The 25,337-nt window shown below is 40.9% G+C and overlaps 1 protein-coding gene across 12 annotated transcripts in view; it reads left to right on the forward strand.

Annotated features, from left to right (window-relative positions):
* Positions 1–25,337, forward strand: part of ST3GAL3 (ST3 beta-galactoside alpha-2,3-sialyltransferase 3) — a 147,161-nt gene that overhangs the window by 50,699 nt on the left and 71,125 nt on the right. For all 12 annotated transcript variants that reach the window (XR_014885112.1, XM_085231254.1, XM_085231243.1 and 9 more), the window contains one exon: positions 4,823–4,915. Coding sequence is in view for 11 of the 12 variants with exons in the window: in XM_085231254.1 (XP_085087380.1) it covers positions 4,823–4,915 (93 nt within the window). In the remaining variant the exon portion in view is untranslated. The remainder of the gene's footprint in view (positions 1–4,822; positions 4,916–25,337) is intronic.

Raw genomic sequence — 25,337 nt, forward strand, 5'->3', positions numbered from 1 at the left:
AGCCCAAGGAGATGTCACTTGTCAAAATGACTTGATGATCGTGACTCTGCTTGCAGAACTCTGATGTGCAAACGTGCTTCTCAGTCTCCAGATGTTACTGGTGCAGGGGAATTGACTGCTATGTATGTTAAACCTGCTTGTTATTGCTAATGACCTCTCTTCCTCTGTGACTTAACAACATTAGCTGAAGGAATGCAAAGGAAGCTGCATCCCCAGCCCTGCTGAGGGTGTCCTCCCTTGCCTTTACTTGAAATGTAATGCTTGCCATGAGGCTGGCGATCTATAATGGGAGAGTTGATGGCATGCTTGCTTTTGTAGGCTGTATCTTCATTAATGTCTCAGTTTGGAGCAGCCTTGTAATTTTGAAATAAATCCCATATTGTACTTTGTGCTAATTGAGTTCATAAGCTGGTCCTGTCGTGTAGCTCTGGACATGTCTAGGAGAAAGTAAACTGAAAGCTTTATTCCAAGTGCCTATGAAATACACCAATATTTATCTGGGACCTAGGGGTTCACAGGAATACTTCTGGCCAATGTCGTGCCATGTCTGCGATGGATGCTGCTGGCCCAGGGAACCTGGCCTTGGAAATCCTATTTGAGGTAGAATGCTCTGAACTTTGGGTTGTGTGGATATGGGATTCTTAGCATGAGCTGCTTCAATCTGCCATTTTTATGTCATTTACCCTTTTTATGTCAATTCTTTATCAACTATTCACTTTGTGAATCTGTTATAGTGGTATAAGACTCAAGTTATTTTGGGCCAAGGAAAGAGAAATCTCAAGGCGAAGAGTTAACGTGTTGCTCAAGAACTCCTTTTCCTTGTTTCTTATACATACCAGTACACATATCTTGTGTGCAATAGTTAAACAGGAAAGTTGATCTCAAGCAGATGAGGTTTTTCAGTTTCCACTATTCACAATTTAAAGTTCATGTGGAAGATGAGGCAAAACATATCTCTTAAACTGGATTTTGTAATATTCAATTATGTGAGCTCAATTGCAGAGTTTTTTTTTCAGTTCAAACAGAGTTTTTAATACTCATTAATTTTTTTTTAATGAATTTAGATTCCAGCCCAATGAAGATGACATGCTGTCTCTGATCAGGACATGATGAAGGAATTAACCATGGTGACACTTTCATATTTGAGATTAAAAGATGACACACATCTGCCAAATTCAAGAGCAGAAGGAAAAATCTTGTTCCTTTTTCTAATCCTCTGAAAGCAGCTGGATTTTTAACTTATCCAAATTGTGAAATTTTGTTAAGATTGATGGCCACGTAACATTGTAGAGAAGCACAGAAAATTTTAAGGAGGAATTCAGGATGTGTGCTATTCTCATAGGAGAGAAGTTAGAGGGGAAAAAAAAAAATGGGTGTAGTTTCCTTTTACTGGAAAGAAGCCAATTGCTTTACTTTAACATCACCCTCATGCAGGCACTTGTTTAAAAAATGCAGATGTTTACAGTTACTGACTATGAATTGTTTTCTTCATTCATTCTTGAGAAATGTAGTATCTTGCTGGACTTTTTTCCCTGCACAAAGCCTGAGGAAAATGTGAGGGTCCATAGTGCTGTTTGATGGCTTGCTTTCTGCCATATCCACCAGCTCTTCAATTGCCTTCACTCACCTGATGCTCTTATTGTAATGAGGCGCACGAGAATCAGGAGCTGGAACAGGTGTGCTTGGACTTGGAAGATGTAGAGAAGGTTTCTGCCTTTATTCAACAGCGGTCATAGTAGCCATGGCTCACCTACCCCAACAGTGCTTCTGTGGCATTGGGATCTCCTTTGATTCCAGGCACAGTAACAGAGCTAGTGTGTTGAAGCCGTTTACTGGTAAAGCGCTGAGGAAGGAATATTGTTTGGTTTGGTACGTAGTTCTTGGCCCCTCTGCTGTAAGCAGCAAGCAGGATTATAAATGAAAAATCAAGCATAAGCTCCTGTAATGTTGTGCACCATGTTTTGATTTAGAAATAAGAAATTAAGAATTAAGAAATATAATCACAAAAGTACTGCTGCATACACTGCTATAGTAAGTACACCATCGTCAAATGTGGGAGATGCTTATTCATGCATTTTAGTTCTGCATCCTATTTTTGTTTGTTACGGAATTGCGTTCTTGCCAACAGGCAGTGTGACTTTGGAAAGCTGGGTTGGTTTGTTTGGGGCTATGTAGGTCTCTCCCTCATACCTGCAGCTTCGTAGTTTGGGGTGCTTCACGCCAGATGTTCTGCAAGCTAATTTTTAGAAGTACAGTCTGTGAGATCATGGAATTGTAAAGGTCAGAAAGATGTTCAGGTCATCTAGTCCAACCATCAGCCCGTTCCTGTGACAGCTCTAAGCCACATCCCTCAGTGCCACATTACCAGAGTTCTTGAACACCTTCAGGGATGGTGACTCTACCGCCAACCTGGGCAGCCTGTGCCAATGCAAAACGGCTCTTCCAGAGAAGAAATCTTTCCTGATATCCAACTTGAACCTCCCATGGTGCAACATAAGATGTTAGTTTGGATAACTTCATGAAGTAGCAGAATGGTAGGCATGAAAGCTGTATGCGGCCTAATTCCAAATATTTGGCTTTGAGTTATACACTAACATAGGCTCGTCATTATGAGCATACTTGCAATGGCAGCATGGCCTCAATGTGGAATCTGAAGGTTATTTAAAACAATGCCAATTTATCGTTTTCTGTACCATTCTGGCTTAACGTGTGGCTACCAGAAAGGACATGGATGTACAAGGTGCCAGCTACAATAGGCAACCGAGAAGCATTCTGCCTCTGGTTGCCTGGGTTATAGACTTCACTGCATCCAAGGAACGTGAGGAGCTCTGCCCTCAGGCTCTGAGAGTTTTGTGGGCTCTGTGATGGACAGCTTCACCATCAGTATGCTGCGCTGTGCTGATTGTGTGTGCAGGGCTTTCAGCCTTCTGTTCTACAGAAATACCATGATGGGCATCTGAGTGACATCTTAATTTGATAATGAAAGCACCATTAAATCAGAAAAGAGAAAAGTGCCTATGCTTGTGGCAAAAGGTATTCTGTGTGACCACTGAGGTTGTTTGAGAAAGGCCTGCTGTTGAAATAGTTATACAGGTTTGCCAGCAGTGACTCACTGCAGTGGTGGCTATGGATAAATTCCAGTTGCTTTGAGCTTGTTTTTGAAGATTTCGGTATTAAGGGTTTCTGTATTTTCCTTAAGCCAGAAAAATCCAGCAACACTTAAGTTTGCTTAATAAAAGATTAAAATTTCCCCCATTTCTCTGAAATGATAGCATGCTGCAGCAAGCTGTGATCTGTATCCCATGCTGTCCCTTTGGATCGCATCAGAAGGGATGTATTTCAGCACTATTAAAGGGTTTTGTTTTGTCAACACCTTTTCCTCCTGTGCCTATTTATATAGAGATCCTGACTGAAGTCTGAACAGATAGTTCACGCATCTCTTCGGAATCCAGCTTTCCAGATGCTCACTTCTTAGATACTTTCTCATTTAGAGATGTGTATTACAATGTCACCTCTGGAAGGTGAACAAGTAAGTTGGTATTCTAGGCAATGTCTGTATGTTTGTCTATATATATATATATATAGGGAGAGAGAGAGAAATATAATCTTTGCTGTAAATAAATGACAGTATAACTAGTCAAATTGTTCTGTCCATCCTATGGATGAGGATTTGCAATAGGAAAAGATGAAATTATTTGACCAAAATTACGTGTGGAATCTGTGACAGAATCAGTGTCGGGTCAATGTTACCATAAGTTTCTTCCTGTACTTTTCATCTACAGAGGTCTTAACAAATGAAACACAGTAACTTTTTATTTTCTCTAGCTTATATCCTTTTCCAGCTGTTGAATACTTAAAGTTTTATTCATCAGAAATAGTCTATTCTTTATAGGAGGCTTTGTAGTATATGTGCCTGACTGTAAATGAACTCTCCATACCTCGATCATCCACTTGGAACTGGCCATGATCTCTTGGGAAGTGATCTCAGTACCAGTACAAGAAGGGGAGTTACTGCCTGTTCAGCATGGAGTTATTGGCATTCAAATACAAAATTTGGCCAGCCAGGTTCTGTTTGTAGTACTGCTTACAGTCTCTCCAGGACCCTGTGCAGCTTTGTATTGCGTGCTCAGAATGCTCTGAATCTGTGCCCATTACCTCTAGCAGTAGCTTGCTAGCCAACAGATGTTGGTGATGCCTACAAAAAAAAAAAAAAAAAAGCACTGTTGCATTAATAATGGACTGTTCAAAATTATTTTTGTGGATCTGTTTCGCAATATTCGAACAAACAGATTATTTTTTTTCCCAGGTCACTCATTAGGTCTATAGTAATATCTTAAATATATTTCCTTGAGTTGCTAAATGCTGAACAGGCCTTGTTTTTGTACAAAAGCTAAATGGAGAGTGTATTCTGTGTTTGGCCCTGAAATTGCTAGCTAAGCTGAATTATTAGGCACATCTCAACAGAACAACAGCAATGTTGTCTGTCCCAAATGCTGAATGCATCCCTTGATGACAGCCTTTCAGAACTCCTTGGCAATTTGTTTCAAGTGCTTGAAAAGTATCTTCCAAGTAACACTTTTCTGTAATTTTAACTTTGATCATACTCTAGAAAAATATTTCAAATATCTTTAACCTATCCATTGTTTGTTCTCCTGCAATGCTATTTCGCAACAAATGAATACTTTTCTATGTTGGCTATTATTCCTTGTAGCTGATATTTGGAAAATCTGTAAGGCACGAAAAATGACTTGGATGATTGCAAAAGCCAGTTCATAGCAGGAAAGTCTTGACTCTCTCATTTTTTTAATTTGTTTTTTTACAGGCCTCCAGAATTGGCATCAAAGTATGCGAATTTCTCTGAGGGAGTGTGCAAGCCTGGTTATGCATCAGCACTCATGACTGTCATCTTCCCAAAGTAAGTAGTTTCCATACTTTTCCCAATAAATTCATCATGGTTCATGGGCTAGTTATCTTGTCTTAAAGATTTCAGCTGATGGAGAATCTGGTAATCATGTGCCGGATTTAAACTCATTATGCAAATATATTCATGTTCATTTTCAATTTGTATAAGACTTTGGATTCACAAACAATTTTTTTTCCTTGCTAAAATCCAAAATATTTTTTCTCCTTCAGTGGATACTTACAGACCACTGTTCAGTTACTGCCCACAATGGCTTACTGCATTGAACTAATGCCATGTAAACAGGGAGTAACTCATCTCTGACCTTACTAGCTGCTTGATTTCTTGTCCAGACATTGAAAAATGAGATTTGTAGTTCTAAAGATGGCATCTTGCTGGGGATTCTGTGTTCAGTTGCTTCTCTAACATGACCCCTAAATCTTACTAAGGTCAACAGTTTTTTTCCAGGATGTTTTTTTACTTCTTTATTAGTAGAATTCAACATCGGTTATATCATTATTTATGTAGGATCATTATTTTACAGTACAAAATTACGTAAGCATGGCTGACTAGTAGTTCTGCAAATAATTCTCTTCTGAAACTTCTCTCATAAAGAACTATGCAAAGTTAATGTTACCAAGCCAAATATTGTAATTCAATGCATTTAGAATTCTTAATTGCAAGCTATCTTGCTCACCAGATTTATGAATTGGAGCTGTGTGATTTGTTATTTTAGCTTTTGTTTTCAGTTTCTTATATCATTAGTAGAACATGATCTCTGGGGATGACATGAGGCTTGGTCCTCGCCTTAAAACATAGGGTGTTTTTGTTTGTTTGTTTTATTTGGATAAAGTGGGTTTGGCTGTTTTCAAGCATGAATAAAATGAATAAATGTTTTCCCATTCTAAAGGTTCCTGACTTTTTTGTGCAATTTTAAATGTAAATAGGCAAAATATGATGGAAATAGTTAAGATAGAATAAATATTTTTCAGAGGATGTAACTCTTCTTGGTAAGTGCTTCTTTCATGGTAAAAATGTGACTTCTGACTCCACCAAGCATGAACATGCACAAGATGGATTAAAGAGCAATGCCCTGAGAAATCTCAAAATGCAGTTGCTGGTAAGGATAGACTGAATTAAGTTATTTTCATGGGGTCCTCAGTCAATCAGCTCTCATTGTAGCAGCACTTACCGTCTTCATTAATAATCCTAACTGGAAAAAGTCCTAGGTTAAGCATGCAGATAGCACATTTATTGGGGTGTGCTCAATAAATGATTGCGTAGTTCTAGAGAACAGTCTGGATTGCCTGATTTAGATGGCCACAGTCCAACAAAATGTATGTTAAGATGTCCAAGTATGAAATAAGACATCTGGAAGGAACAAATGCAGATTATACCTTTAAGATAGAAAAACTCTGTCTTGGAAGCAGTCTAAAAAGTTTTCCAGTAGTCTTAGCAAAATATCATAGTGAAATGCTGTTTCAGGGTCTTGTGTACATGCATAAGTTGAGAAATTATGTTTATGTGTCAAATTCATTACAATCTTAAGAAAAAAAAAAAAGGAAAAGAAAAAAAAAAAAGCAAAGACACAACTCAAGTCTGTAGTACTATATCCAGTTTCAGTGGTGAAAGTCTGATTTGGGAGGGGAAACAGTAACGTAAACAAGGCTCCTTAGAAACAAGTCATCTTTCTTAAGCAAGAGTCCTATCCAAATGAATAGAATAGGAAAAAGCATTAACTTTGGCAAGTTAAATATAAACCATAATGCAGTAGGCCAGAAAATGTTGAGGAACAACTTTATAAAGGCATGAAAAATAATAAAGCTTTCTGCCTGTCAAAAGCAGAAAGTGTACCAGTGATCCTGATGGGCTGATAGGTGAACCTAATATTCCATGTGAGCTAACGGAAGGTAAAGACATAGCAGGGAAGGAAGTTATTTGCATTACTATTTACTGCAGAGTAGTTCCCATGTGGAGATTGCCTTTATGGGGGAAGCTGACAGAAGGTTGACATTTTGGAGCAAATTGGCACGTTGAATTGCTAGGAAAAGTTCTTATTTGTGAAGGACTCAGTGATGAAGTTGCTGAGTTACACATGGTTGTGTACAATCGTTGCTTAAATTGGCCTTAGAATGGATGAATGAAAAGCAGTAAACGTGTCAGGCTTTCAAAGAGAGGCCCATGGAGCATTTGGGAAACTGGAAACTCTTATCTGGAAACCTTGATAGAAACTGTAAAAAACAAAAAAAAAAAAAAAAATTAAAAAAAAATAGAATAAAATTAGTGTTCACAAGAATAAAGGTGATAGGAGAGAGGAGTCAAGTTGTCTTCTGTGGCAGGAAGTCTGGCCTAGTAAATCTGCTCATGTTTGGATGGCTGGATGAGCATTTGGTGAAGGTAATTTAACTAGTACAACATGTCTGGATATCTTTGGAAAAAATGCTTAAGGACTCAAGGACTGTTGGGAAATTAAACTGATTTAATCCTGCAGAGATTAGTGACTTGGTGAAGGTAGATGAAAATACATAGTGACTTGGTAAAGATTGAAAACCATATGGAAAAAAAAATAAAAGAGAAGGTTGGACAATGCAGCTACATTTCTCCTGCTGTTCTCCGGAGAACATGTGCTGGGGTCTGTGCTGGTCTAAGTGCTCATAAAATATTTGGAACAGTGGACGAGTAGTAAAAAGCTGACGCATTTTTCCAGGTTAGGAAGACCAGGAGCTGAGTAGGAAGAATGTCACAGGGATTTCACAGCATCAAGTGATGGGACAACAAAATATCAGATCAGGTTCAGTCTTGCTAGATAGGATGCAGTGTTTGTTGAGAAGCTGCAAATATCTGACAGCATATGTCTACTGATGGGCTCAGTTATGCCTCGCAAATCAGGAGAGAGATACTGAATTACTGTGGATGGTTCTGTGACTTACTGGACATATGAGAATAGTAATGCAGGAAAACCAGGAATGTATTATCCCACTGCATCATCTCCCACCTTGCACCTCCATCTGCAATGATAGATCTAATTCTCTTGATCTGATTTTTGAAACAGATGTAGAAGAATTTGGTATATATGGTGATAACAAAGAATAAACACAGCTATTTCCACACTCAAAAAAACTGAATAGATTTCATCTTTTAAGACTGATGCAATCGGAGGACAGCAGGTGTTGGTAGCTGTGTGTAAAGTGGTGAACTCTGTGGAGACTGTTTGGGTGATTGCTGCTTTCGTTACAAGATTTGAGATATTAATTGAAATCAAGTTCTGTTGACCATCACAGTCATGGCTAACAGTCTATGGCAAGGAAATCTCTTATTACAGGAGGCTGGAACCTAAACACATTTTGAGGACAGCTTTATATATGCAACCCTGCCCATGGCAGAGGGGTGAGAACTGGGTGATTTTTTTTTTTAGATCCCTTCCAACCCAGGGCGTTCCATGATATGCCCTGTTTCTTAGACTTTATACCAAAGTAATGGCCAGAGGACAATGATGATAGGGCTAAATGAGTATTAGGTCATATAATTCATCATGTCCATACCAGCTTTTTTGTTGTTCTTCTTTGTACTTAATGTGTTTTTGGGTGTAATTTTTTAAAGACTAGTATGACTTAGAGGCAGACTGGCATAGCTTCATAGGAACGTGCTGCAGTGAGAGTCATGACAGCCATTCTCCAGCAAGAGAGATGGACACATGCTCTCAGTATTGCATCTCAGTGCTGGGTTGCATCTGGTGCTCACTGCACCCAGAGCAGTTCTGCTGCTGGAATGCCGTTAGATAAGTCTTCATTTCACCAGACAGTCTGATTCTGTCTCTTAAAAATGGGCCAACAGTAGATCATGACTCAAAGTGCCTGAAGTTATTGGTTTCTGAACAAGGCAAAGAAAATGGCAAGCGTCTTCGGTAAAATGGCATCACTGGGTCTTTGTTCAGTGAATTAGACTATTTTTAGTAGGTCTGAGGTCGCCTACAAGTCTGGAGCTGGTGCTTTGACCTTTTTGTAGAAGGCATTCACTTGTGTTTGTGTTAACACTACAGTCTCCTGCGTGTCTGGCCTTACTGTGGAAACGTTGCTGCCTGTGTCCAATTCTTTCTTTTTCTATGCTCTATTCTTTATCGAATGAGAAAGGAGACCTCTGCCCTTGATTTGTGGTTGACATGCCAGCCTGGGACAGTTCAGCTGCTGATAATTTTCCAACCACAAACTCTTGTAAGCTGGCAGTGAGCACTAGAATTTCAAGGAGGCAATAAACACAGGGAGTGTGGCCTTTAAGCCTTGTGAATCTGTGCTTGGTTCGAGAAAATGGGGAAGTGGTACTTAAAGAAAGGAGGAGTATCTGAAAGGATTTCAGAGTAATGGAGGGCAGGCAAGCTTGATGTACAACAGCGCGGTAGCTGCTGTGATCAAAATAGTGACTTCAACGTTTGTGATTCGGATGTGTAAGACTGTATAGCACTAAGGATACGAGAGTAAACATCTCTTTCAAATGACTTGGTGCTAGCAAATAGTTCTATATACGTTAATAGAAACTTATTTAAGTCAGTGCGGTAAGAAAAATCTTTTTCATTTGTTTGGTTATTTTTGGTGCAAGCTTTCTATGGATTACCAACTGGCGTATTCTTCTCATTTTTCATCTTCAGGTTCTTTTTAAATACAGCAGCCTACTCTGAGGAAAAACAGCTCTCTCATAAACTCTGCTGGGTTTATATTTTCATGCTGAATTGTTTCTTTGTACATAAAGTTCAAAATGCTTTAAGCTTTCATATTGGTGGTGAATACATAATGGAGATATTCTCCAGACATAGATTTCAGTGGCTTTCTCTCCAATCATTCTCCTGTATTTTCTGCTGCACATGTTCCCTCAAGAGACTTCAGGTCTGTAGGTCTCAGACTCCCGAGCCTTTCTCTGCTTACTCAGCCCAGGCGTGTGCAGCTGGCACAGCCCCAGAGTGCCCTTCTGCATCACAAACAGAGCCTGGCAGATTTGTTTTTGCCACTGCTGTCATGCAAGTGTAGTTTGTGCAGCTTTTGTTCTTCAGGTAAAAGCATTCTTACATCCAGAATTCTGTGTAGCCTGGGGCTTCAGGTGGAACTGGGGTGTTAGCAGAGGCTGTTATAGGGATCAGCATGACTGCCAGTGTGGTGCCCTCATCCCAAACATTTCCCTATTCACTTCCATATCCCATTCTAGGAATATTCTAGGCCTCTTAAAATAAGCACACAGCAACACCTTTCCGTTTCCCACTTTCTTGCTTTGTTGCTATCCAGAAAAAAATATTACTCTGCTACTTAGAACTGACTTCTAAGGCTCTGCCTTTGCTGGCAACTCAAACTCTGGGCTGAGTTTTTGCATTAGCAGACCTAAGGACTGCTAGCAGATCTAATCTAATAGGAAAAAAAATCTACTGAAGAGCAGTGGTGTGCTGGTACAGGCTGCCCAGTGTGGTGGTGGGGTCACCGTCCCTGAAGGTGTTTCACAACTTTGGGGATGTGGCACTATGGGATGTGTGCTGGGTGGACACAGTGGGGTGGGTTGGGATTAAACTGGGTGATCTTAGAGGGATTTCCAGTCTTTATAATTCTGTGATTCTGTGACTTTGTTCAAGTCTATCTGTCCCAGTACTTCATGAGTTGCTGCTGGATGCAGCATGGGTTTGTACTGAAGTGGCATGGCACAAGCACAGTTGGTCAGCCACTGCCAGGGAAGGTGACTGCCGTTTCCTTTTGGATTAGCTGCTTAAAGAGAGCAAGAATCCAAAGGATGGCAGCTTCATGTGGCTCTGGAGAGCTCACTGAAGAAGTAGGCTGGATAGTTAGTTTGCCATTGAGAACTGCTATGTCACTTTGAGATTGTTCCCTGACTGTAGCAGAAGCTGCTTTCTGCACAGTTTTTGGTCTCTTCAGGTGCAGTGGGGAATACTCTTAATTATATAGGATGCACACTATTATATATACGTTTATATGCTGAATTAGTTATAATCTACGAACAGCACCTTGCTTACGCTGCCTGTTCTCACAGCAGAAACTAAGGAAATGTTTGTTGCATTATTGAGGTTTGAATTTTATCAAATAGTGCCTTTTTTCCCTGTGTGTTTTGCTTTTCTCACTCTTTCACCTCCATGGTTAGTGTGCTAGGTATTATACATGGTTTGAAAACACAAAGAGGATGACTTTTTTAAAGCAAAATACTTTGCAAAACACTTAGTCACAGCTGACTGTGCTTCAGAGCACGGACAGCACAGTCTGTTAGAAGATGTGCTTTTAATGTTCAAGCCAGAATCGCTGTCTGAGCTGTTGTTGCTTTTTGTAACCATGGCAATTGGATTGCCCTTTACAGTGCACTAACTGCTTCAGACAGTTCCACCTGTATGGGCTCCAGGAAGAAACTGACAGTTAAGTGGCAACATTCGATAAATGTTGTGCAGTTTACTGTGAACCACTGGTTTGGGTGGCAACCAAAGCTGTGTTGAAAGAGTGTGGTCAAATAGCTCATCTGTCTATGACAGCTTCCCCGCATTCATTTTTGTTGTAGGGGGCAGTGACAGTGATTGCAGAGATGAGCATATAGCTGTGCAAACAGAACTTTAGTGCTAGCACTTGAGTTACTGGTACTGATGCACCAGCTGGGAGCTTGTACTTGAGAACAAGTGGCAACAGCTCCCTGCTGCCGTTTGACAGCCTGTGAAGATGTGCATGCTGCTGCCATCAGGTTGAAGGAGAGGGGGTCCAATGCAAGAGTAGATTTTAAAAAGATTTAAAAAAAAAAAAAAAAAAAAGTCAGGTTTTGTTTCTGCATTCTCTTTTCATCTTGGCATTGGTAGTGTAAGGGTTCATGCTGTCCATTGTGCTGCTCCACCTTCTGAGCTAGTATAAATGCCTATGGATAGTGCCATAAACTGCATAAGTGAAATAATCCTTATGTCCAAACATTGGTCCCCTCCCCCATCCATCTATTCCTTTTGTTCAATATTATTATTAATCCAGATTGATTCACTGATGTAGTTTATGGAATCACCAAATCAGTGTACCAAACCAGCCAGGGGTGCAACACGGGAGCGAAGAGCCCAAGTGATGACACTGCAGTGACTCTACCAGCATGGACACCAGATGGGTGTCCAGTTCCACCTCTAGTTCGTGCAGGTTGTCCTCTCTATACCATGTTGACTATTTTTACCTTTGAAAAAAAAAAAAAAAGGTTCAAAGTGGTACGTGTACATTCCATTCATTGGTACATGTACTGATCTTGACAGTGGATTCTATGTAGAGATCTCCATCCCTGGAGATGTTCTAGAACCATAGGGAAGTGACACTGAGGGACATGGTCAGTGGGCATGGTGGGGTGGGATGGGGTTGGGCTGCATGATCTTAACGGTCCAACCTTTACGATACTTTGATTCTAGGGTGTGTGTTCCTTTTTGACTTTGAATAAAAGGTGCTGAGCATGTATGCTCTCACTTTTGTGTGATTACATCTCATCTCATGCCACGTAGTTATGTTGGAATTCTGAACTTTAACCAAAACAAAAAAAGGACAGCTTTGCAAATGTACAAATAAATAGCTGTAATTGTGAGCATGCATGATAGTAACAGAAACAATTAATTAATTTAATGTATGCCACCAACCAAGCATATTTTATTATGGGTGAGTGTTTGGGCTCTGTTGCTGTGGCCCATCTGCTCAAAAGCTATAGCAATAATATCTCACTCTGGAAAAATCTTGGGGCAAAGATTGCTTGAGGATCTGAATGTGTAGGAATCCATTTAAATGCTTATTTCAGTTATCAATGTAAATTCCATTTAAATGCTTTCTTCACTTACCCATGATCCATATAACACTTTTAGTTTTGTTCTGATAATCTTATGTAAACAATACTAATAGCATATAGTTAAACTGAAAATATCAGTGTGTAGATTGAGCTCTTTATTACCATGCTTTTTATATATGCATGCCTTGACTTCTTTTCTATTACTCACAAATCCCCTCAGGAAAGCTTTCCTGTGCGTTTCTTGTTTTATTAAAACTCCAACTCCAGCTCTCCAGTTCATCTTTATTGGCATAGCCCCTCATCTTCCCAGAGCTTCAGGAAGTTCCCTGGTGTCTCTGATGCTCTGTGTGTCACCAGAGTTTTCTCCTCACTGTAAACAAGTGTGCAGCATCTCTCAGAGTTTTTTCTGCATTTGGTTGCAGAGTGGTAATTGATCAAAACCACAGCAGGGAGTTGAGAATGAGCAAGTTTCCTATTTGGGAGTAGATTTCAAATCAGTTTATTTTCTCTGCTACCTTTCCCTCCTCCTCTATTGCTGTCACACTTTGTTCTATTATTGAAATGTTTCAGGATCCAAATGCTGTCACTGAGCCAATGTACACTGGCTGCGAATATGGATGAAAAGCAAGCCTAATTGATGCAAGATTATTAGGCTAATTTACAGGGAGTCTGGGGAGCCCTCTAACTCTATGTTAGGCAAATAAAGATAAAAACGAGAAAGATAAAAAATTCTCTTTTGACTGCAGCAATGTGAAAAATCACTGGAGGATGTTGTTCAGATAATTTTGTAGAAGCTCTGACTTCACTGCAGCACAGGCAGTGTAAGTTGTTTTATCTATTACATTCTTGGTACCTTTTATTTTAATTGTAAGCTAACTGTGCACCAAAATAAAATCCATCAATGAATTGCTATTTTCCTTTTTTTGTGATTTGCCATCATTTCGAGACCCACTGTAGCTTTTTCCTCTTAAAGTACTTTGGGTCATTGTTTTACAAGTTAGGAAGCTTCCTTTAAGTATCAGGGCCCTAGCTTTCTCCAGTGCTTCACTCATAAACCAGAACAACTGTCTAGCTCTTTTAAGAGAACTGTTTCATTGTGATTTTCCTGAAGATCATTGTATCGACAGTACTGATTTGTTACTCTTCCAAGTCTAAACAGATGATGAAAGCTTCAGAACTGTGTGTATTTCAGATAATACATATTTTCTGTTGTAGAAACCAACCAACCAATTGAAAGGTGGTCATTTTATAGGGTTTTATACGTACGACTCGTACTTTCTAAATTGATATGCCGCGTGTTTTGGATTGTTTCTGATCTGTTATGTGTTCGTGTTTACACCACTGCATGCTCTGGGACAGAAGCAGAATTGCACGGTTGGCAGTGATGTCAGTGTCATAGACAGATTCCTGAAAATTAAACTAATTTATCTAGGAATGAAAAGGTTTACACCGAGAGGGAAGACTTGCCCATGAGTGAGCAGTTAGAATGTAAGCACTTCCCAAATGCTTCAGCAAAGGTGGAATTGCATTAAATAACCTGAGAATGAGAGGCGAAGAGAGGTACTTGGGAAACGAGGGCTTTCCCTGTCCTGCAGCCTCCACTGAGCTCTGTGCTGGGGATTCTGCATTGTGATAAAGTGCTTTGGACAGCAGCTGTTGTGGTGGGAGCTCCATTTTGGAAAGAGGGCTGACTGTGGGATGGTCTCAAGGGAAGCTCAGAGCTGCACCAGCTGCTTCACCGGGCAGTAAATTAAGGATAGCAGCACAGCTATCTACTCTGCAAGCTTTGTTTAGATTTTAAGAGTTTGTTTGTAAATGTATAACTTGATGGCTGGGTTGGTATTTTAAGCTATGATATCCAGCTCCAGGCAGTCTGAACATAACCTTTGTCCAAACAGGCAGCCCTTCGGAGCAGGTGGGGGCCAACTCTTTTTTTGCTTTTGATTTGTTTCTTAAACATTGTCTGTGGAGTTGAGGCATTTGTAGAGGAAGATGTTGGCCCCGAGCCCCTACTGAGCAGACTAGCACGCAGTCTGTGGTTGCTGGACTTGTGTCCACTGCTCTTGGAACTGTGGAGGAAGGATGTCCAGTATTTGAAGGAGGCAAAGTATGCTTACAGGTTCTGGCTTAAGCAAAGAAAACTAAAATAAGAAAACCACTAACTTTTCTCTGTTGTTTTTTCCCTTGTTGTAGATTTTAGTCAGCACACATACCAGCCATTTCTCCTTTGCACAGTTCTGATCTCCTGGGTAATAACAACTATTTGTGGAACAACAGGATACCAAACAGTTTATAAATGCTAGGCTTGTTTACTTCTGCTCTGTAACTGCTCATTTCACGTAGGGGTTTCCTTGTCTATCAAGGGTAATGAAACTTGGCTCAGTAAAAGCATCTGTAGAGAAGCTGTTGGCCTTTCTTGGCTATGGTGTCCTGGTAAAAACATCCGCTCAACCAGCAAAACTCTCCACCTGGGCTCAGTCAGGAAGGTATGTTAGCAAGAAAACAGTAGGCTCTTTTTCTGAGAAGAAAGACAGAATTGTTCAGTTCTCTCCTCCTAGGTCAGTGATACATGGAATTGTGCTTGGTGTCTGCTCCTTGCTCAGTATATAGGGGAAGGTTTGGAGTGCCTGTCTCCTCCATCTCTTCATTATGAAGCATATTCTTCGTTCATTGGTGTTGTACTATTAGGAATTGCTATAAATGAGGGACTTCTAAACAATGTCCAGACAGGAAATGAGAGGAAACTAGAGTTAACAGGTTTTGTTGTTACTCGTATAAGTAGAACTTAATTTCCTCAGAAGGAAACTAAACTAAAGCCATAATAGCAAATGAGGCCTTACTGGACTATGAAGTTCAAGACTTCCTCTTGCAGATAACTGCATTCCTAAGCTTTCAGTTATCCAACATAAAAGAAGGGTAAGCTGACCTTGATAATGGAAAACATGAAATAAATAATGGAAATGTAATGGGAAAAACATAAATTGGTGATAGTGAAATGCAGAGATTTTTGAACTATTACTTGTTGCTGGCAATAAGGTCTTAACTCACTGAATGTTTACTTTTTGTTGCTGGTTTATAACAACTTCTGATCACTTATTTTTAGTATTGGGAAAAGAACACAATCAAATGTAAATAATCACCCTTCCTTCACCTTCCCCACACTCAATTTAAGTCAAACCCCTATCTACCCCCTTAGCTAATCTCTACTTCCCTTCTGTTCATCATGGGATATGCTCAGCCCTGCCCTTTGGTGAGTCAGCAGTTGCACAGGTCTCAGAGCTGTCTGGAAACCGCTGTGTTGGACATACGGTCATCCCTGGCCTCCTGGCACGCGTCACCACCACTGCAGTCTCTTCCTACCCGCTATGTCACTGAATGAAGACATTTGGCTAGCATGTTTCCACTGTGCCCAAAAACACACATAGTAGATAACCAAGCTGGCTAAGCGAAGTTGGCTTGACCAAAACTACAAAAAGCCTAAAGAACAGTCCATGCTTGCCCACAGCAGAAGTTTCACGTTCTCAGGTAATAAGGTTTACCTTTACTCAGGACATTGCACCCTCTAAGAACGAGGGAACAGTGACAGGCTCTCCAGGAGGACTTGCCACTGCTAGAGTGCTCTAAGATACCAGAATCACGGAATCATTAATGTTGGAAAAGACCTCTAAGATGTTCCAGTCCAACCCCAACCCACCCCACCATGCCTACTGCCTCTGTCCCTCAGTGGCACACAGAATCACAGAATGGCCAGGGTTGGAAGGGACCTCAAGGATCACGAATCTCCCACCCCACTGCCACAGGCAGGCCCACCAACCTCCCCATTTAATGCTAGACCAGGCTGCCTAGGGCCCCATCCAATCTGGCCTTGAACACCTCTAGGGATGGGGCAAATGTGCATGGGTGTCACATCTCCATGTTTCTTGGACACCTCCAGGGATGGTGACCCCACCGCCTCCTTGGGCAGCCTGTGCCACTGCATCACCAAAATAATACATACATGATTCACTTAGAAATTGAGAGCTCTGTGAAATACGCAGTGCTGCCTGTTGCAGGTTTTCTTTCTGCATTCCAACCATAGCTGTGCACTGAGGAATCACTGAGATATTTTGACAGATGCCAATCACAGTGATGGTTTTGACCAAATTTTTGTAATGATTAATGTCAATCTATGCAGTTGTTTGCATTTCTAAATGTTTGCTTTTCTTCATCTATTTGTTTCACTTTCGCAGCAGTGCCCAGCTTACTGTAATAAGATTCAGGAAGCTGGAATCCATCTCAATTAGTGAGTCTCCTGTAAATATTTTCACTGACAGAACTGTCTTTATTCAGTTAAGGTTTCAAAATATTTGAATGTTGTTTTATGATAAACAATTAGAAGATCAAGTAATTCAAATAAAGTGATACCGGGAGGGCCGTTTATTCTGAGATAATCCTGTCTTTAGCTAATCTAAAGAAATCTTGCTCTCTGAAGATGCAAGAGCTTCAATAAAGGGAGAGGAGAGGGGAGAAGCATAAGAGGAAAGGGAAGAGGTTCCTGCAGGCTTTATCTAACAAGACTGGGTTGCCTATCTGGAAATGCTCGAGGGATTGTTACATGTGGTTAATGAACTGAGTAATGATCAGAGTTACTGGTGTTTGGTGAGCTTGAAGCAGCGTTCTGCCTTCTGGGGGACATAACCCAGAAACATACAAGACATGTGGCTTAGGAAGAGCCCTCAACACTTGTTCATAATGAATACTCTGTGGCTGTTAGGTGGTAAAAAAAAAAAAAAAAAAAAAAAAAAAATTAAGTGGGAAGGCCAGCTTATAACAGGTGCTTTAAGCACTACTGGGACATAAGGTTTTGTAGAGTTCTGGGAGATTCCCTTCTGTACATTCATTTTTTAGCATGGCACTACTACCAACTGCTGCTGAGTTTCCTTTCTAATACCTCAGATCTGATAAATCTCTTAAGAGTTAGGTACACAGCAAAGGTGATTTCCAAGCTAAGCTTGTCCCACTTTCCACATGTTAAGAGTGGTTGCCTGCTACATTTTCTGTAGATTTGCGGTTGTGGGTTTTTTGTTTTTGTTTTTTATGTAAGTTGCAATGCAACTTTTGCTCGTCAGACCACTTAACAGAACAAAACAAAAGAGCAAATTCTCTAAGAAATCACAGTTTAAATTCTGGATCAGCAGTTTGTAAGTAGCTGCAAAGCAAACGCATTAAATTAAGCAGATGCAAACTTTTGAAAATACCTAATATCAATCTCTTCGTTTCATTTGCTGCCGGAAGGTTTGGGAGGCCTGTCTTGGCTGTGGTGAAGCGAAGAGTCAACTCTGACTCTGTAATATTGCTTTTCATAGCAGTCTTAGAATCATAGGATCACTGAACCGTTAAGATTGGAAAAGACCTCAAAGGTCATCCAGCCCAAACTGCCCCACCATGCCCACTGACCACTGTGGGCCACATCCCCATGGTTCTTGAACACCTCCAGGGGTGGTGACCCCCTGAGCTTCCCCTGGAGCAACTTAAGGCCATTACCTCCTGTCCTTTCTCTGCCATGCAAGATGAACTTTTCCGTTGCTCTCCAGCTTGTCCCCAGTGCTCTCCTCTCAGCTCCATCGACCTTCTCGTGCAGCTGGATCCTACTGCATCGAAGACAAAGAAGAGGCTAAGAACAGTCTGTACTGGTGCTCCAGAGGTTTCTTGCTCTTGGAGGGATGCTTTTAAGGAGCAAAGGGAGCAGGGTACTGCTTGTTGTTTTCCGCAGGCCAGCACATAGCTTTGTGTCCCAGGCTGTGGAAGCTCTGTCAGTTCCATCTGGCAGGTGCAAACTGGTGGATTTCCAGAAAGGGTAACTCAGTAAAAGACATCATAGTTCACATCATCCCTGGAGCCTTGCAGCCACCCTTACTCTGTTGAAACGAAACGAGCTAATTTGTTTCCCAGCAGACTAATTGCTCTTGGTTTATTATAGAGACTATTTGGTGCCCTGTTCTGAAGACTGTTTGTTCCGGACAGCATGTTTTAGAATATGTTTGTATGTGCTGGCAAATTTTTCAGGGATTTTTTTTTTTTTTTTAAAGGTCACCTTGGGTTTAGGAAAGTTTAAAGAGCTGCAATAGCTAAATAGATACAAGAAATTCAAACAAATTCTGAAGGTGGTTGGAATGTGGAATTCTTTTCAGCTTTTCAATCTGAATTTCCTTAAATTTGCCACATTATTGAACCGGCTCATTTACATCTGTATTCTAAGGCCTTGCTGGCTCTATTGCCCACAGCTGCCTTAGAACTTTCCAGATTTCCTTAAATCACTGTATTTCACTCAAGTTATGCCTGTACTGTTGTCTTAGTTTCTTCATACTGTGTCATTTCATTCTAAACCTGTTTCTCAAATTATGGAGCTAAAATAACTACTGCCATTGTGTAGTTCCCTTGCTTGTGGGATTTGTGTTGCCTTTCCCTCATCTGAATGAATGACAGACGTTTCCTTCAGTGCAGGGCTGGTCAGTGGTCTCTGTTTTGTAGTGCTTAGCACAACAGGATCTCAGCTTTGGTCTGATTAATGTTGTGATTGACATTGTTGGTAACATTCCTGGAGGCTACTAGATTATTCTGCTGGCAAAAGATTATTCTGTCCTTTCTGTACTAAATGTTTCTGCCCATTTTGCAGTTCTGCACACTGTCCTTCCTGTGTTGCCTTGAGGCTATGAGCTGCTGCCTTATCTACCCTTTTCCTTTATGCTGAAATACTCCTGTCCTGTAAACCACCATGTCGCCCACTATGCTGGGATACCATTTTGGTGAAAACACTTGTCAACTCTTTTTGGTGCACCACAGTTCGTGATTTCTCTTTGACTCTGAACCTGTAGGACCTCTTTGGCAGTGGGATGATAATCTTATTTTAACGTTTGGTGTGGTGCCAAGTATTTTTGTTTTGGAACGTACATTGGAAATATCAGGAATGAGTTTTGGCGAGAGCTTCAGTGCAATCTTACAGGCAGTAAATAATGAAGACTTTAACAGGAGAAGAGAACCCAAACACTTTATGATCTGGGTTGGCTTGTATGAATCAGCAAGTCCTGAATCTGTGTTGCTAAAAAACACGTCCCAGTTGCTAAATGTGACCCAAATAGTATACCCATGTAGAGGCATAACCCGTGGGATTCTGCTCCAGAATTGTTCTACGAACAACATTGAGCTGCCTCCTCTTAACATAGCTGAGCCCTGACCTGGGACTTTCTTTTTTTCAGTCTCATTACAGTGATGTGCATATTTCTCCTCTTGTTTACACTTGTATTGCTCCTTCTAGTCTCTTGTAAAACTGCTCTTAAGTTCACCCTTCTCATTTGTCATACTTCCACTGACAAGATCTTTCTCCTTTCACTAACTCTCCCTCTTCCACTATATTAAATTCAGGCTTATTGGCCTCCACAGGGCTCTGTGGGCTGTTAATGCCAACCACTTAATTCTTAGCTTAGTTAAACATAAAATCTTTTTCCATGCAAGCCTGGGGATGTTCGGACAGCTCATACAAGCTGTTTGCAAGTCTGTAGTGAATTTAATTGCACGGATGAATTATTGGATGATACTTTCCTGTAAAAGTATTCAAAATTATTTCATCTTTATGTCTGGATACCTGAGACGAGGGGGGAAAAATGCAAGATAAGGCAGAAGATTGCTCATCTGTCCGGCAGGAGGAATATAAACTAGATTTAAATTGCATAGTCTTTGTCAGTTGTTTCCATAAACTCTGTGAGTTCAAATGTGCTAAGTTTGAGCAGTTGCCAATGGGTACGGGTACTGGGCAAGATGGAGGTGAACCTAGCTTTGGATGGAGGAGGAGACTGATTGCTGTGCCAGAGCTAAGAGCTCTCATGGGTGGTTTTATTCTCTCTGACATGGCTCTGCTGCTTTTAGGATGAAGCTTTTGCCTCTGCATGGTGTGCCACCATGTGCATCCCAGGTTGTCTCAGCGATAGCTTGAAGTCCTTTGTAATGTTGTATTATACAGTGTGAGTGTGCAGTGCTGTCTCTGACCTCAAGGTAGGTTAAAGCACCCATTTGTTTTTATGCTGTATTTCTCAGTTATGTTTATTAATTAGAAAAGAATGGAATCTGTATAATGTGTGGCCATCGTGAGGGACATCTCTGTATTGCAGAAGAGTGGAACCACATTTTATTAACAAATAACAGAAATATGCCATGATGATGGGAGTCGCTGTAAAGTGACCGTGTTACTAACATAATAGAGGTTATAAAGGTTAAGGATTAACCTCATGGGAAGCTTCTAAATGTTGATTCCTTTGCTCCCATTGCTTTTTCATTTTGCAGTTTTCAGGTGCTGTGAATTATGCTGATGAAGAAAGAGGAGGGGCACTTTCTTGCCTTTAGGTACACAGACAACTGGTGATGCATTTTACATATAGGGAACGAAAATAGGTTTTCTTTTGGCTTGAGCTGATTATACTTTCCAGTGTTTAGTCCTATAGTTTGTAACCAGGCAGAAAAACTAATAGAGGAAACCTTCCCACCAGTATTCCATTAGATTTTGTTACCGTGTGACAGATGAGAGCAGATGGGAAGTCTGACAAAATGACATCTGACATGGAAATGTCTATTAAGCAAAGGTGTGGAACTGCGTTCCTCCATGTGGGAAAAAGTGGTGTCCTTTGACATTCACTGACACTTACTGAGCACTTATGGACACCAAACCGTGTGGGGACAGGGAGAGGTGGATGTACATCTCAGCAATGGCAACGAGCCACACTCCAGATAGTCATGTAGATTTTCATGAGCATGGCATGTAGGCTCCTGTTCATCACAGCTGAAAATGCATAGCTAATAGTGTTGACTATGTTGAAAAATAGCATTTAGTACCTGAGATTTTCTCTATCAAATAGTATTATTGTGCTCTTTGTATCTGTTGTAGTTTCCATGTAAATAAATATGAGGCATTACATTTGGAGTGACCTACATAGAAATGTCACCTCAACCCAGGTAAACTGAAGTCTGCGTTATTCCCATGGTGTGCTTGGGATCAGGAAATGTGTTGCTCTGCTGGCCAAAATGGTACATGGGTACACATTAGGAAACCAGATTGTAGGTCTGAGCTGCGTCATTTACAGTTTGCCCATCTCTCTGCTCCTCTCAAGATATTCCCTATGGTTGTTGGGAGCTATGATTAATAGAGGAATTGACAGATTGCTGAAATATTAATTTGACTTGAGGACAAAAGTGAAGCAGCTTTCCTGTTTGTGCTCATTATTAGCGTTCCCTGTGCAGTTGTATAGTTTCTGTAGTTTGTTAGAAGACTGTGCTGAAGAGTAGCTTAAAAAAAACATTGGGGAGAAGTTGTCATTTTTACTATCTGTTTCCCTTATAACAGAACTTAACAGTTTGTAGTAATGCCGTAACGTTTATGCTCATCGGACGTGCTGAGCATTTTTGTTCTTTTAATCTCTGCTCTGTCATTGTCCTTTCGTCCTTGCCTGCAGCAGCACTGTTGGCTTCCTTGTAGTCCTGAGTCTCCTGGCACTATTCCCAGTTGTGTAACAGTGCTCTGATGTTGATTTACTTATCATCAGTTCTTCTACCTCATCTCTTAAACTGGGAAGGTGTTAAATTCTGCACGTGGACTTTGTGCATTTACAAAAGTTAGGAGACCTCTGACTAAACTACAGCATTGTGGCTCACTTTTCCTTATTTTGGTTATTCTCTTGCTTATCTTCAGCATCAAATGAATGAAGTAATCCTTTGCTTTCCTTATACCTACTATGCAGCAGGCATTACATTTGTATGGGCACTCATTTCAGAGTCAGACTCGTAAGGATTTATAAAAATACAGACACTGACTGTTCAAATCACCTTTGTGTGTTTTAAGACAGGTACATTAGGAAAGGGATGACATTAACACTCACTCCAGTTTAGTTTGTTGGCAAATTTAAGCAGTGATTTCCAGGGGATGACATTCTGTAGTCGCAGACATTCGTCCCGTTTTCACAAGCTACCTCTCATCAAGCGTTAGCTCAGTGGAATAGCTACTCATTGATCAAATTAAATGCCTTTTTAACCATTTTGTAATCTGATCAGTTGATTAGGCTGGTGGAGGCAAGAGCTGCAGCACTTACTGCCAGAGGAGATGTTCAGGAAACATGGAGATGTGGCACTGAGGGACACAGTCAGTGAGCAATACTGGTGGTAGGTATGGATGTTGGACTTGGATGATCTTAGCGGTGTTTTCCAACCTTAATGATTCTATTTATGAAAATGGAGTTGTACCAAACCCTTGCTTTTGAGATTTGACCTCAGTAAGATTTGAGGTTTTGTACTTCAAGGAGAAGAATCGCTGTATTACCGCCTTGAGGTGAGTGGGGACCTCTGAGGATGCCCTCATCCAACCCCATGCTCAAAGCAGGGCACCTGCAGCATGTTGCTCAGGGCTGTGTTCAGGTAGGATTGAGTATCTCCATGGATGAAAAATCCACGGCTTCTCTAGTCAGCCTGTTCTGATATTTGACTGCCCTCACAGGGAAAACAAAATTCTTACTTTGAATGAGTTTTCTTATATTTGGGGATTTTTTCCTGCATTACTTCTTATCCTGTACATCAATCACCGCTGTGAAGAATCTGTCTCCGCCTTCTATTCCCCCATCAGATATTTTTACACATGACTAAGATTCTCCTGATCCCCTCTGGCCAAAGCTAACAACCCCAGCTCTCAGCCTCTCCTCCCATGGCAGATGCTCCAATCTCTTAATCACCTTAGTTAATTGCAGTGTGTCCCCATGCTTCTGGCAGTGAGGAGGCCAGTGCTGGTCTTAGTGCCCAGCTGGGGCTCTGAGGGATCCCCTTGAGCAGTCCACAGTGGGGCTCTGCTGTAGGAATGCAGTGCTGGCTCTTGTTTCACCAGTTGTCCACCAGGACCCTCTCCTTTGCTCACCTTATTGTCTCTGCTCCTTCTCAGACAGGAAGAAGGTGGAGGATAGACTGAATCTGCCTTTCTGCCTTTTTTTTTTGAGGCTGAACACTTGGAAAAGCAGCTTCAGCACTCTGTGAAGCAGCATCTCTGGTCTCTCTCATTGCAAAACTAATGAGCACTAAATCACCCGCCCTGGACTGTATACATCTAGGAATTTTAAAGAGGCTTAAGAACGTAATGATTGAACTGCTAACCAAAATGTGCGATCTCATTAAATCAGACTTTCAGCTGCAGAAACAGAAGGAGCAAGTGCATTATCTAAACTCGCAAAGGAAAATTTAGAAACCACAATGCAACAAACTTGCTTACCAGGAAAACTCTTTAAAAGGGAAATTAAACGTAGACTTCTAAACTTTTAGATAACCACTGTATGATATGGACTGGCACAGCTGCTGTGACTGAAGATCGTGCAATGTGAACCTGCTATCATCTGAATCTACACAAATAGGGTTGGCTGAAACTTCACAATGTTGCCCTTTCTTTTCTGTGACTTCTGTTACGTCATTTATGATCTAATTTGCTGTTCTTATATTCCTTTATATCCACTTTTCCTATATTAACAGGTATTTTTTTTTTGTTCTGCCTGTGCTCTTTAGCACAGTAAATAAAAGTAAACTTGCTGTTTATTCCTTTGCTTCTTATGTCTGCCATCAGGTCTACCCTGGCCAGCCCCATATACAACAGTATGCTGTTCTGGTGGGTGCAAGAAATGTGGGGCCTGTCTGAATTCTCCTGTGCTTAAAACTTCAGATCTACTTCCAGTCTAGTCCAAAATAAAATCTCATCCTGTCTGTCCGAGAAGGTTGGATTCTGTGTATGCAAAATCATGATGTGTTTAGTTTGCAGAAGAAATACCTTAGGTGTGTGAAACTTAGATGACAAAGAAAAAAATCCAGCAGTTTTAACCCTTCTCAGCTCTTAAACAAATGGAAATAGACTGTATTTCAAACTGGCCTTAGCTTGTAGACTTTACTGAGACAGGATCTGAACAAGCTGTGAACAATCATGTATTAATATGAGTAGTAGATATATTACTATAGAACTGATATTTTAAAAAGGATTATTTTGCTTACTTGCCTTGACTTTCAAGCAGATCGAGACGGGAGAGAAACTGTGTCCCAGGTCAGTTTATTCCACTGTTGCTTAGTGCAAAGTTATTTTACTTTTGCGGGAGGTGTGCTGCTGGTTTTTGTTTTAGTTGGAACTGCTGGCCTGATGTGGCGTAGCCTTTGATGCCTGATGTAATACATGTCCTACCATTACATGGCTGAGTAAAAGCATGTGTGGCTGCACACATCTTATTTGTACCATTTTTCAAAAGTAATCTAATCTCGGTTAATTGGTTGAATGATTTCAGTGTCTACCAGAGAGAATTTGTCAACACTTCCCACACAAGACTGAGCATTGCTGTACCAAAGTGTAGTGCTGCTGTACTTCCCGCAGGTCAATGGAGACAGCACAATGAGCTCTGGCTAAGCTCCGCTCTCCCTTAACTTCTCCTGCATGAAAGAAAGAAGGGAAAAAGCACTGATAAAGGCTTTTTGCATAACCTGTTTCTACTTAAATGCATCAAAAAGAACCCCAGCGATTCTTTTCTTTGTGCATCAGGTAATATACCTGGGCAACTCCTTGCCAAGGAATGCGGCGGCTGCAGAGCGTCTGTATGGATTCCAGGGGAGTCTGGACAAATATTTGGAGGAGTGCTCT

The sequence above is a fragment of the Meleagris gallopavo genome, chromosome 10, assembly GCF_905368555.1.
Source record: "Meleagris gallopavo chromosome 10, MGAL_WU_HG_1.1, whole genome shotgun sequence".
In the NCBI taxonomy this organism is placed as follows: Eukaryota; Metazoa; Chordata; class Aves; order Galliformes; family Phasianidae; genus Meleagris; species Meleagris gallopavo.